The sequence below is a fragment of the Sphaeramia orbicularis genome, unplaced genomic scaffold (genome assembly GCF_902148855.1).
Source record: "Sphaeramia orbicularis unplaced genomic scaffold, fSphaOr1.1, whole genome shotgun sequence".
Classification (NCBI taxonomy): Eukaryota; Metazoa; Chordata; class Actinopteri; order Kurtiformes; family Apogonidae; genus Sphaeramia; species Sphaeramia orbicularis.
In genome coordinates, this window is record NW_021941632.1 from 147,064 (window position 1) to 159,500 (window position 12,437).

Genomic DNA, 12,437 nt, shown 5'->3' on the forward strand with positions numbered 1-12,437 from the left:
AGACCTGGTCTGTTTGGACCTGGTCTGCTTAGACCTGGTCTGTTTAGACCTGGTCTGTTTAGACCTGGTCTGGTCTGCTTAGACCTGGTCTGTTTGGACCTGGTCTGCTTAGACCTGGTCTGTTGTCTTCGTTCTGACTCAAACATTGCAGCGTGTGTGTGATGTCATCACTCATGCACAACGAAGGTGGGATAGATAAGAAGAATCATTAAACAGACAAACGATTCCAAGGAACTGAACTACTGGGAACCAGTTCTCAAAAAGAACTGGTTGTTTATTCCCATATCTACTCAGGATTTTATGGTCCCTCTTTTTTTCTAAATCATGTATGATTACACTTCAGGGTCATGGTGGTGTTCCTGGTAAACGTTGCTGAAATCAGACCAACTGCACCGATGGCAGGTGGACTGTCAGCTGACACCACCACACATCTGCACTGGGAACAGCACCTGCAGGCCCAGGACCAAGCACAGTCCAGCACACCCTGACCCCTGACCCTGACCCTGACCCTGACCCTCACCCTGACCCTCACCCTGACCCCTGACCCCTGACCCCTGACCCTGACCCTCACCCTCACCCTGACCCCTGACCCTGACCCCTGACCCTGACCCTCACCCTGACCCCTGACCCCTGACCCTGACCCTCACCCTGACCCTCACCCTGACCCTCACCCTGACCCCTGACCCCTGACCCTCACCCTGACCCTCACCCTGACCCCTGACCCCTGACCCTGACCCTCACCCTGACCCTGACCCTGACCCCTGACCCTGACCCTGACCCCTGACCCTGACCCTCACCCTGACCCTCACCCTGACCCTCACCCTGACCCCTGACCCCTGACCCTGACCCTCACCCTGACCCCTGACCCCTGACCCCTGACCCTGACCCTCACCCTGACCCCTGACCCTGACCCTCACCCTGACCCTGACCCCTGACCCTGACCCTGACCCTTTTATTTACTTATGTTTATTTACTGATGTTTATTGACAGATGTTTGTTTACTTGTTTGTTTACAGTTGTTTGTTTATCGTTTGTATACTTGTGTTTGTTTACTGTTGTTTGTTTGTTTATGTTTGTTTACTTGTGTTTGTTTACTGTTGTTTGTATACTTGTGTTTGTTTGTTGTTTGTTTCAGATGAAGGTTGAAGGTTTACAGGAGGACGTCCAGTCGTCTTCGTCCTCTGACCCTCCTGTGGCGTCCGTCCGTGGCCCTGCGGCGGCGTGCGTCCCGTCGTCATCGTGCGTCCCGTCGTCGTCGGAGCGCTGCATGTCTCGTCTGCTGAGCGCCGTGGAGAGCGAGCTGCAGGCGGGGCGAGAGAAGGGCGACCCGACAGAGAGAGAGCTGAGGGTGACGCTGGAGGACGCCGAGCTGTGGAGGAAGTTCAGACAGATCACCAACGAGATGATCGTCACCAAGAACGGACGGTAACGGGGGGTGGGGGTGGCAGAGGGGAGGGGGCGGGGTCCGGACCACCCACTGACACACGTAACAGGAAACACCTTCAAACTGTGACCAGACCACCATGATTTTCTTTCAAACAATGAGTCCGTTTCCATGGCGACAACAATCTAACACCTGTGGTAAACAGAGGCGATGCATTCACTGTCCACACACAAGTAGGAAAACCCATGAACCCCTGGAGGTGGGAGGTCACATGGGGACCAGGTCCACCACCTTCAGATCCAGCTCTGTCTGTTCTGGTCCTGGTCTCAGGTTCTGGTCCAGTCTTCCCATCCCAGGGTTGGACTTCAGTAGGTCGGTGGGTCCACCACCATCCAGAACTCCAGCAGAACCGGGTTCTGTGAACAGAAGACCCAAACCCCTCTTCATGGTGGACCCAGAAGACTGTCTGTGGTTCTGCAGATGATCCGAACTGTTGTCCCCAGAACCACCACCCAGGAGACCAGGTTCTGTCCGAACCACCACCCAGGAGACAGGTTCTGTCCAACCTGGACAGAACCTGGTCTCCTCTGGGTCCCACCTCCAGGACCACCCTAACCACCACTGCCACGCCCACTCTGGGCCTTCAGCCAATGGGGTTGGAAGAACACCTCTGACCTTTGGACCAGCTGAACAGAACCTGTGCTTGTCCTGTCTGTTAGGACTCTGTGACCTTTGACCTCTGATGACGTTGATCTGAGGCCTGGACCTCAGACATTGTGACCACCTGGACCTTCACATGTACTTCCTGTTTTCGTGTACTTCCTGTTTTCATGTACTTCCTGTTTTCACATGTACTTCCTGTTTTCGTTTACTTCCTGTTTTCACATGTACTTCCTGTTTTCGTGTACTTCCTGTTTTCATGTACTTCCTGTTTTCACATGTACTTCCTGTTTTCATGTACTTCCTGTTTTCGTGTACTTCCTGTTTTCATGTACTTCCTGTTTTCACATGTACTTCCTGTTTTCGTTTACTTCCTGTTTTCACCTGTACTTCCTGTTTTCGTGTACTTCCTGTTTTCATGTACTTCCTGTTTTCACATGTACTTCCTGTTTTCATGTACTTCCTGTTTTCGTGTACTTCCTGTTTTCACATGTACTTCCTGTTTTCATGTACTTTCTGTTTTCGTGTACTTCCTGTTTTCACATGTACTTCCTGTTTTCGTGTACTTCCTGTTTTCGTGTACTTCCTGTTTTCACATGTACTTCCTGTTTTCACATGTACTTCCTGTTTTCATGTACTTCCTGTTTTCGTGTACTTCCTGTTTTCACATGTACTTCCTGTTTTCATGTACTTCCTGTTTTCGTGTACTTCCTGTTTTCACATGTACTTCCTGTTTTCATGTACTTCCTGTTTTCGTGTACTTCCTGTTTTCACATGTACTTCCTGTTTTCGTGTACTTCCTGTTTTCACATGTACTTCCTGTTTTCGTATACTTCCTGTTTTCGTGTACTTCCTGTTTTCGTGTACTTCCTGTTTTCACATGTACTTCCTGTTTTCATGTACTTCCTGTTTTCGTGTACTTCCTGTTTTCACATGTACTTCCTGTTTTTGTGTACTTCCTGTTTTCGTGTACTTCCTGTTTTCGTGTACTTCCTGTTTTCACATGTACTTCCTGTTTTCATGTACTTCCTGTTTTCACATGTACTTCCTGTTTTCATGTACTTCCTGTTTTCGTGTACTTCCTGTTTTCACATGTACTTCCTGTTTTCACATGTACTTCCTGTTTTCGTGTACTTCCTGTTTTCACATGTACTTTCTGTTTTCATGTACTTCCTGTTTCCGTGTACTTCCTGTTTTCACATGTACTTCCTGTTTTTGTGTACTTCCTGTTTTCGTGTACTTCCTGTTTCCGTGTACTTCCTGTTTTCACATGTACTTCCTGTTTCCGTGTACTTCCTGTTTTCACATGTACTTCCTGTTTTTGTGTACTTCCTGTTTTCGTGTACTTCCTGTTTCCGTGTACTTCCTGTTTTCACATGTACTTCCTGTTTCCGTGTACTTCCTGTTTTCACATGTACTTCCTGTTTTCGTGTACTTCCTGTTTTCACATGTACTTCCTGTTTCCGTGTACTTCCTGTTTTCACATGTACTTCCTGTTTTCACATGTACTTCCTGTTTCCGTGTACTTCCTGTTTTCACACGTACTTCCTGTTTCCGTGTACTTCCTGTTTTCACATGTACTTCCTGTTTTTGTGTACTTCCTGTTTTCGTGTACTTCCTGTTTCCGTGTACTTCCTGTTTTCACATGTACTTCCTGTTTCCGTGTACTTCCTGTTTTCACATGTACTTCCTGTTTTCGTGTACTTCCTGTTTTCACATGTACTTCCTGTTTCCGTGTACTTCCTGTTTTCACATGTACTTCCTGTTTTCGTGTACTTCCTGTTTTCCAGTCGGATGTTCCCGGTCTTAAAGGTCAGTGTGTCCGGTCTGGACCCCAGCTCCATGTACTCCTTCCTGCTGGACTTCGTTCCGGCCGACGGCTGCCGCTGGAAGTTCGTCAATGGGGAGTGGGTGGCGGCCGGCCGGGCGGACGGCCACGCCGAGGGGCGGGGCCACGGGGGCATCTACATCCACCCTGACTCTCCGAACTTCGGAGCTCACTGGATGAAGGCGGCGGTGACCTTTAACAAGGTCAAACTGACCAACAAACTGAACGGAGGAGGACAGGTGAGCACTGGAGGGATTTACATTTAATTCAGTTAGGGAATCGATTATTTATTCATTAATTGATTGATTGATTTATTCATTTATTTATTTAATCAATTAATTACATTGATATATATTTATTTAAATTTATTCATTTAGTTAATCGATTTTTTTCTTTCTTTCTTTCTTTCTTTCATTAATTGATTAGAATTTATTTACTTATTTATTTTACTTAATTAACTAACTAATTAATTAATTAATTAATCTGTTTATTTATTTATTTTAATTTATTCATTTTGTTAATCAACTAATTAATTTATTTATTTATTTATATATTTATTTACTTTTCATTAATTAATTGATTTTAATTAATTATTTAAATTTAATTAATTAATGTATATCTATTTGTTTTTAATTAAGTAATTAATTTATTAATTTATTTTATTTATTTTAATTAGTTTACATATTTATTTTAATTAATTAATTAATTAATTAATTAATTAATTAACTAATTAATTAATGTGTTTATTTTAATTATTTTTGTAATTGATTAGTTGATTTGTTATTTATCTATTTATTTATATTTATTTATTACCCATTTATTTATTTGAGTTAATTTAAATAATCTTTATTAATGTTAATTAATTAATGTGTTTATTTGTTTTACTTCATTTCTGTCTTTCTCTCCTTCTGTATGTTTTATGGACGGTGCATATTACAGCTGTAAATGTGGCAGATTGTTTCATCAGAGCTCCTTTCCATCTGTAGCTCCTCATATCTGATGAACATGAACAGATGAACAACTGTATTTACACCAGTTATTCACATGGACTGATGGTTTTAGTGCACCAGCAGGTCTTCAACAGTTCAGATCACTAGATCGTTTAGGTTATTATCGTTAACGAAAACTAAGGAAATGACTCAAACTAGAATTGTAAAAGCATTTTCATTAACTGAAATAAATAAAAACTAGAATTAAAAGAAAAAAAACATACCTAACTGAAACTGTATTGTGTGTTTACTAAACTAACTGAAACGGATCAAAATTCTGGATCAAATTCCCTTGGTTTTGGTCTTTGTCAATGTCAGATTGATGTTCAATGGATTTCTTTGTCTCTCTCAGTTTTCTGTGCTGTCTCCATACGACACTTTTTGCTCCGTCACTTGTGTTCACTTGTGGTTTCCAGTCGTCTTCTGGTCCCCACTCTACCTGGAAACATGGAGACTAAAGCAGCAGAGTCCTGTCTGGGATTGATTTGAATAGGAGCACAGAGAAGAAGAGAAAAGAGACCACTGAACTACAACTGAACTACAACTAAACTACAACTGAACTACAACTGAACTACAACTAAACTACAACTAAACTACAACTGAACTACAACTGAACTACAACTAAACTACAACTGAACTACAACTGAACTACAACTGAACTACAACTAAAACTAAAACTAAAACTAAACATTTAGAAAAAAAAGAAAACTAATAAAAACTATCAAACCTGCTCTAAAAACAAATTAAAATGACCTGAATTAGAGAAAAATAGTCAAAAGTAAATAAAACTAAACTAGAATGAAAAATCCTAAACTATCTGAACCTTGGTAGATGGTTCTGGTTAAAAGTGGATGTTTTTTTGTTTTTTTTTTTTTTGTTTTTTTTCAGACTTAAATCTCACTTCGTTACCAAAAACAGTCCAAACTTCTTTGAGTCGAGGGTGAACATGTGACGGCGGTAAAACACCTGTGCACTGAGGACAGAACAAAACACCCACCAGGTCCAAGTGGACTTTAGTGGGTCTGCAGGAGAGCCATCAACCCCCCCGTTAACGAGGCCCAATTAACCAATCCCAGCCGTCCGGTGGGACTCACAAAAACAAACTGTTTTCTATTCAGATTGAGAGGCTGACTCCAACCGTGACCCCGCCGCCGCCACCTGTGTGTGTGTGTGTGTGTGTGTGTGTGTGTGTGTCGGCTAGCGCTGCCTACATTAGCTGGAGTGTGTGTGGGCTCTTTGAATATAGTTTACCTCTCTGCCTCGTCCATCTGAAGCACGACGGCCAAATTAATTTCCCCGTAAAAAACATAATTACCATAATGTACAAATAAGCTGAGCAATTATTTCATTATGGCCGTGCTCTGTGTTCCAACTGCGCATTAGTGTGTGTCGGTGTGTGCGCCGGGGTAAATAATGGGGTAAATATAAACAACATTACTGCCAAGGCCTCTCCACAGGAAGTGCATTAAACCGCCGCCGGCCAATTAAGAGCTGTTTATCCCGTTCCCGTGGTTACGACGGGGCAGGCAGGTGAAGTGAGCGAGGAGAGCAACTGAAGTGGCTAATTAGAGGCGGTAGTCTCTCGCCCGATCCTACACGAGAGGAGGATGGGATGGAGAAAGCTCTCCACGTGGATAATGGGTGTAGAAGAAGAAAAAAAGGAAAAAACAAAAGTAAAAGTGACTCAACTTCTTCAAAGTAAAAGCCTGGACCTCACATGTACCATTAAACCAAAGCAAGTGTGTGGAGGCAGGACCTCACATGTACCATTAAACCAAAGTGTGTGGAGGCAGGACCTCACATGTACCATTAAACCAAAGTGTGTGGAGGCAGGACCTCACATGTACCATTAAACCAAAGTGTGTGTGGAGGCAGGACCTCATATGTACGATTAAACCAAAGTGTGTGTGTGTATCTGTGTATTTTTGTGTGTATTTGTGTCTGTGTGTATTTTTTGGGCATATCTTTTTGTATATTTGCATGTGTGTATTTTTGAGTATATTTTTGTGTATTTGTGCTTACATTTTTTTGTTTATTAGTGTGTATATATTTTTGTGTATTTGTGTGTATATTTTTGCATATTTGTGTGTATATTTGTGTATTTTTGTGTATATTTTTGTATATTTGTGTGTATATTTGTGTGTATATTTTTGTGAATATTTGTTTATATGTGTCTATATTTTTGTGTATATTTGTGGGTATAATTTTGTGTATTTGTGTGTTTATGTGTGTGTATATCTGTATATATTTGTATAAAAATTTGCATATATTTATGTATATTTGTACATATATTTGTATATATTTCAGATCCTGCTGAACTCCCTTTATAAATATGAACCTCAGCTCCACATCGTGTGTCTTTAGTGTGTCTTTTATATCTTTTGTGTATATTTTTGTATATATATTTGTACATATTTTTGTGTATATTTGTGTATATATTTGTACATATATTTGTATATATATTTGTATATATTTGTATATATATTTGTTTAGATTTGTACATATATTTGTATATATATTTGTATACATTTGTACATATATTTGTATATATATTTGTATATATTTGTATATATATTTGTTTAGATTTGTACATATATTTGTATATATATTTGTATACATTTGTACATATATTTGTATATATATTTGTATACATTTGTATGTATATATTTGTATATATATTTGTATATATTTGTATGTATATTTGTATATATTTGTACATATTTTTTTTTATATATATATTTGTATGTCTCTTAGTATATATTTGTCCATATGTTTGTATATATTTCAGATCCTGCTCAACTCCCTTCATAAATATGAACCTCAGCTCCACATCGTGTGCGTGGGTTCTCGTCATCGTCTCGTCTCAAACGTCTCCTTCTCTGAGACTCAGTTCATCGCCGTCACCGCGTACCAGAACGAGGAGGTACTGACAGACCGCGTTTCCCATCATGCCAGTGTGCGTACCTGTTGGCTCCTCCCACTTCCTGTCTGACTTCCTGTCTGACTTCCTGTTTGTCTGTTTTTCAGATCACCGCTCTGAAGATCAAATACAACCCGTTCGCCAAAGCCTTCCTGGACGCCAAAGACAGGTTTGACCTTTGACCTCCACCACGCCCACGCACTCACATGACCCACGGCTCACATGTGATTGGTCCTCCCCAGGAACCCAGGGGGGCGGGCCTTAGCGGAGCAGGCCGAGAGTCGCGTTGGGATTCAACCATGTGAGTAAAAAACCACACAAATAAACGACAAAACACAAGTAAACGACAAAGCACACAAACGGAAAAAAACACAAACGACAAACACACAAATAAACAACAAAACACAAATAAACGACAAAACACACAAATGACAAAACACACAAACGACAAAACACAAATAAACGACAAAACACACAAACGACAAAACACACAAACGGAAAAAAACACAAACGACAAACACACAAATAAACAACAAAACACAAATAAACGACAAAACACACAAATGACAAAACACACAAACGACAAAACACAAATAAACGACAAAACACACAAACGACAAAACACACAAACGGAAAAAAACACAAACGACAAACACACAAATAAACAACAAAACAAATAAACGACAAAACACACAAATGACAAAACACACAAACGACAAAACACAAATAAACGACAAAACACACAAACGACAAAACACACAAACGACAAAACACAAATAAACGAAAAAAAACACAAACGACAAACACACAAATAAACAACAAAACACAAATAAACGACTAAACACACAAACGACAAAACACACGAACGACAAACATACAAATAAACAACAAAACACAAATGACAAAACACAAATAAACGACAAAAATAAACGACAAAACACACAAACAACAAACACAAATAAACGACAAAACACAAATAAACGACAAAACACAAATAAACGACAAAACACAAACAACAAAACACACAAATAAACGACAAAACACACAAACGACAAAACACACAAATAAATGACAAAACACACAAACGACAAACACTCAAATAAACAACAAAACACAAATAAACAACAAAACACACAAACTACAAAACACACAAACAAGAAACACACAAACGACAAAACACACAAATAAACGACAAAACACAAATAAACGACAAAACACACAAACGACAAACACACAAATAAACGACAAAACACAAATAAACAACAAAACACACAAACGATAAAACACAAACGACAAACACAAATAAACGACAAAACACAAATGAACACATTCCTCCTCCTCCTCTTCCTCCTCCTCTTCCTCCTCTTCCTTCTCCTCCTCCTCCTCCTCCTCCTCTTCCTCCTCCTCCTCTTCTTCCTCCTCCTTCTCTTCCTCCTCCTCCTTCTCCTCTTCCTTCTCTTCCTCCTCTTCCTTTTCTTCCTCCTCCTCCTCCTTCTCCTTCTCCTCTTCCTCCTCCTCCTTCTCCTCTTCTTCCTCCTCTTTCTCCTCCTCTTCCTCCTTCTCCTTCTCCTCTTCCTCTTCCTCCTCCTCCTCCCTCTCCTCTTCCTCCTCCTTCTCCTCCTCCTCCTCCTCTTCCTTCTCTTCCTCCTCTTCCTTCTCTTCCTCCTCCTCCTCTTCCTCCTCCTCCTCCTCCTCTTCTGCCTCCTCCTCTTCTTCCTCCTCCTTCTCTTCCTCCTCCTCCTTCTCTTCCTTCTCTTCCTTCTCTTCCTCCTCTTCCTTTTCTTTCTCCTCCTCCTCCTCCTCCTTCTCCTCTTCCTCCTCCTCCTTCTCCTCCTCTTCCTCCTTCTCCTCTTCCTCTTCCTCCTCTTCCTCCTCCTCCTTCTCTTCCTTCTCTTCCTCCTCTTCCTTTTCTTTCTCCTCCTCCTCCTCCTCCTCCTCCTCCTCCTCCTTCTCCTCTTCCTTTTCTTCCTCCTCCTCTTCTTCCTCCTCCTTCTCTTCCTCCTCCTCCTTCTCCTCTTCCTCCTCTTCCTCCTCCTTCTCTTCTTCCTCCTCCTCCTCTTCCTTCTCCTCCTCCTCTTCCTCCTCTTCCTCCTCTTCCTCCTCATTCTCCTCCTCCTCCTCTTCCTTCTCCTCCTCCTCCTCCTCTTCTTCCTCCTCCTTCTCCTCTTCCTTCTCTTCCTCCTCAGGTTGGTCTCTGTGCTCAGCTGGAGGAGGCGGGGCTTTTACCTATGGAAGCACCCTCCCACTGCCATCCCATCATCACCATGGTTACAAACACCAGGGTTACCATGGGCGGCACACCCCTTACCCCGCCTACCTGTCGCACCGCCCACACTCATCAGGTGAGAAAATAAAAAAGGTACAAGTTTACAATTAGTCACGTGACCAGTGAATAGTGTTTGGGGGCGTGGCCTCTTTCCAGTGTTTGGGGGAGTGGCTTTCTTCCTGTGTTTGGGGGCGTGGCCTCTTTCCAGTGTTTGGGGGCGTGGCTTTCTTCCTGTGTTTGGGGGCGTGGCCTCTTTCCAGTGTTTGGGGGAGTGGCCTTCTTCCTGTGTTTGGGGGCGTGGCCTCCTTATGGAAAAATGATAAAGTTGTTAAAAAAAAACAAAAACAGTTCATCACAGCCTAAAGGTGTCACTGTTCCTCTTTTCTTTCTTTCTTTTCTTTTCTTCTCTTCTCTTCTCTTCTCTTTTCTTACTTTTCTTTCTATTTTTTCTTTTCTTTCTTTTCTTTACTTTTCTTTCTTTCCTTTCCTTTTCTTTTCTTTCTTTTCTTTTCTTTTCTTTTCTTTTCTTTCTATTCTTTTTTCTTTCTTTGCTTTCTTTTCTTTTCTTCTCTTTTCTTACTTTTCTTTCTATTCTTTTTTCTTTTCTTTCTTTTCTTTACTTTTCTTTTCTTTCTATTCTTTTTTCTTTTCTTTCTTTTCTTTACTTTTCTTTTCTTTATATTCTTTTTTCTTTCTTTTCTTTCCTTTTCTTTCTTTTCTTTCTTTTCTTTTCAGTGTGTTTGTCTGAAGGTGTTTTGACAGACAGATGGAGCTCCTCCTCTTCCTCCTCCTCCTCTTCCACCCACCCGCTGATGAGCTCCGCCCCTTCCTCACAGGCTCCTCCTCCTAGCTCCAGGTGAGGCCCCGCCCCCTGCGTGCCCATTGGTTGTCAGTGTTGGTCATGTGATCACGCTGTGCTGTGTGTCCAGTCAGTTTCCCTGTCTGTGGACCGTCGGATGCACTGAGCTAAGCCCCGCCCACTCGCCCTGCGCCGCTCTACATGGACCAATCAGCAGCGAGACCATCGTGCAGCCCACCAATCACGGACGAGTGGGCGAAGCTGGATGGCATGGCCCCACCCACTCTTTCTGAGCAGTGAGACCTGATTGGTTCCTGGGTCCTGGTCCGGGACCTGGTCCTGGTCCTGGACCTGGTTCCTGGTCCTGGGTCCTGGGTCCTGGGTCCTGGGTCCTGGGTCCTGGTCCTTGGTCTTGGTCCTGGTTCCTGGTCCTGGGTCCTGGTCCTGGTCCTTGGTCCTGGTCCTGGTCCTTGGTCCTGGTCCTGGTCCTGGTCCTGGTCCTGGGTCCTGGGTCCTGGTCCTGGTCCTTGGTCCTTGGTCCTGGTCCTGGTTCATGTATAAAACACCAGATGCAGTTTTCTTTGATCGAAGGTAAAACTTCTCGTTCGTCGTCTGCACTTTAGTCAAAATTTATGTTTTTATTTTTATTCATTTTTTTCTTCTGTTTGTTTTGTTTTTAAAACTAAACTTTAGTTTCAATAAATTCATCAAAATAAGAAACGATGAAAACTGTAAAAACTAAACAGTTCAACTTTAAAAACATTGAGTTTTTTTAATGGTTTCAACTCATTTTCCAGGTTCTGATTCTTTCTCAGTTTTTTTTCCAGTTGAATTCTTCTTTAATTCTTCCTGTAATTTTTCAGATGATGTGCATTTGTTGAAAACCTGTCAATAAATAATCAATAAATAATCAATAAATGATCAATAAATAATCAATAGTTAATGTGGATATGGTGTTAAATCATATGATCAGACATGTTGAACTGGTTCATGATGTAAAGATGTTGAAACCAATGTTGTTTATCTGTTAAAATAAAAGGTTTGTAATGTTGAATCCTGTTGAATCCAGTTGAATCCAGTTGAATCCTGTTGAATCCAGTTGAATCCAGTTGAATCCTGTTGAATCCAGTTGAATCCAGTTGAATCCTGTTGAATCCAGTTGAATCCTGTTGAATCCAGTTGAATCCTGTTGAATCCTGTTGAATCCAGTTCATGTGTTTGTTGTGATAATGTTGATGCTGAACTTTGTCATTAAATCTTTAAATGTTCTTATCTTCTCAGTCTTTTATTTGAATGAACTCATCACATTCACCTTAAGTCATGTGACCCAGATAAGCCCCACCCCCATCGACCTGTACTTTAGCTGCTGCGCCCTTTCAGGGACTCACACAGTCGTCCCAAATGTCCGTTTTTGGACGTCATACTATAGCCTTACAAAAAAACTGATTTTTGGAGCATGTTCAAAAAACACCGTAAACTGTTTTAAATCAACCTGAAATACACCACAGTGTTCATCATGTCATTTAAAACATCCTAGATCACATTTTAGAGGAATTTGGAATTATGGCCCAAATGTCCATTTTTGGACGTC

General features: G+C 41.6%; 1 protein-coding gene across 1 annotated transcript; it reads left to right on the top strand.

Annotated features, from left to right (window-relative positions):
- The first annotated feature begins 1,024 nt into the window (after nt 1-1,024).
- Nucleotides 1,025-11,269, top strand: LOC115416618 (T-box transcription factor TBX19-like). Its single transcript, XM_030130452.1, has 8 exons — nt 1,025-1,425; nt 3,835-4,111; nt 7,650-7,784; nt 7,889-7,950; nt 8,024-8,082; nt 9,968-10,123; nt 10,783-10,903; nt 10,977-11,269. Exons 1-8 carry the CDS (start codon nt 1,070-1,072, stop codon nt 11,137-11,139), a joined length of 1,329 nt encoding a protein of 442 aa, XP_029986312.1. The 5' UTR covers nt 1,025-1,069; the 3' UTR covers nt 11,140-11,269.
- The last annotated feature ends 1,168 nt before the right edge of the window (nt 11,270-12,437 follow it).

Coding starts and splice junctions, on each gene's coding strand:
- LOC115416618 (XM_030130452.1), top strand. CDS start 1,070: ATGTTTGTTTACTTGTGTTTGTTTACTGTTGTTTGTATACTTGTGTTT. Junction 4,112..7,649: donor AACTGAACGGAGGAGGACAG/GTGAGCACTGGA, acceptor TATATATTTCAG/ATCCTGCTCAACTCCCTTCA. Junction 10,124..10,782: donor GCACCGCCCACACTCATCAG/GTGAGAAAATAA, acceptor TTTTCTTTTCAG/TGTGTTTGTCTGAAGGTGTT.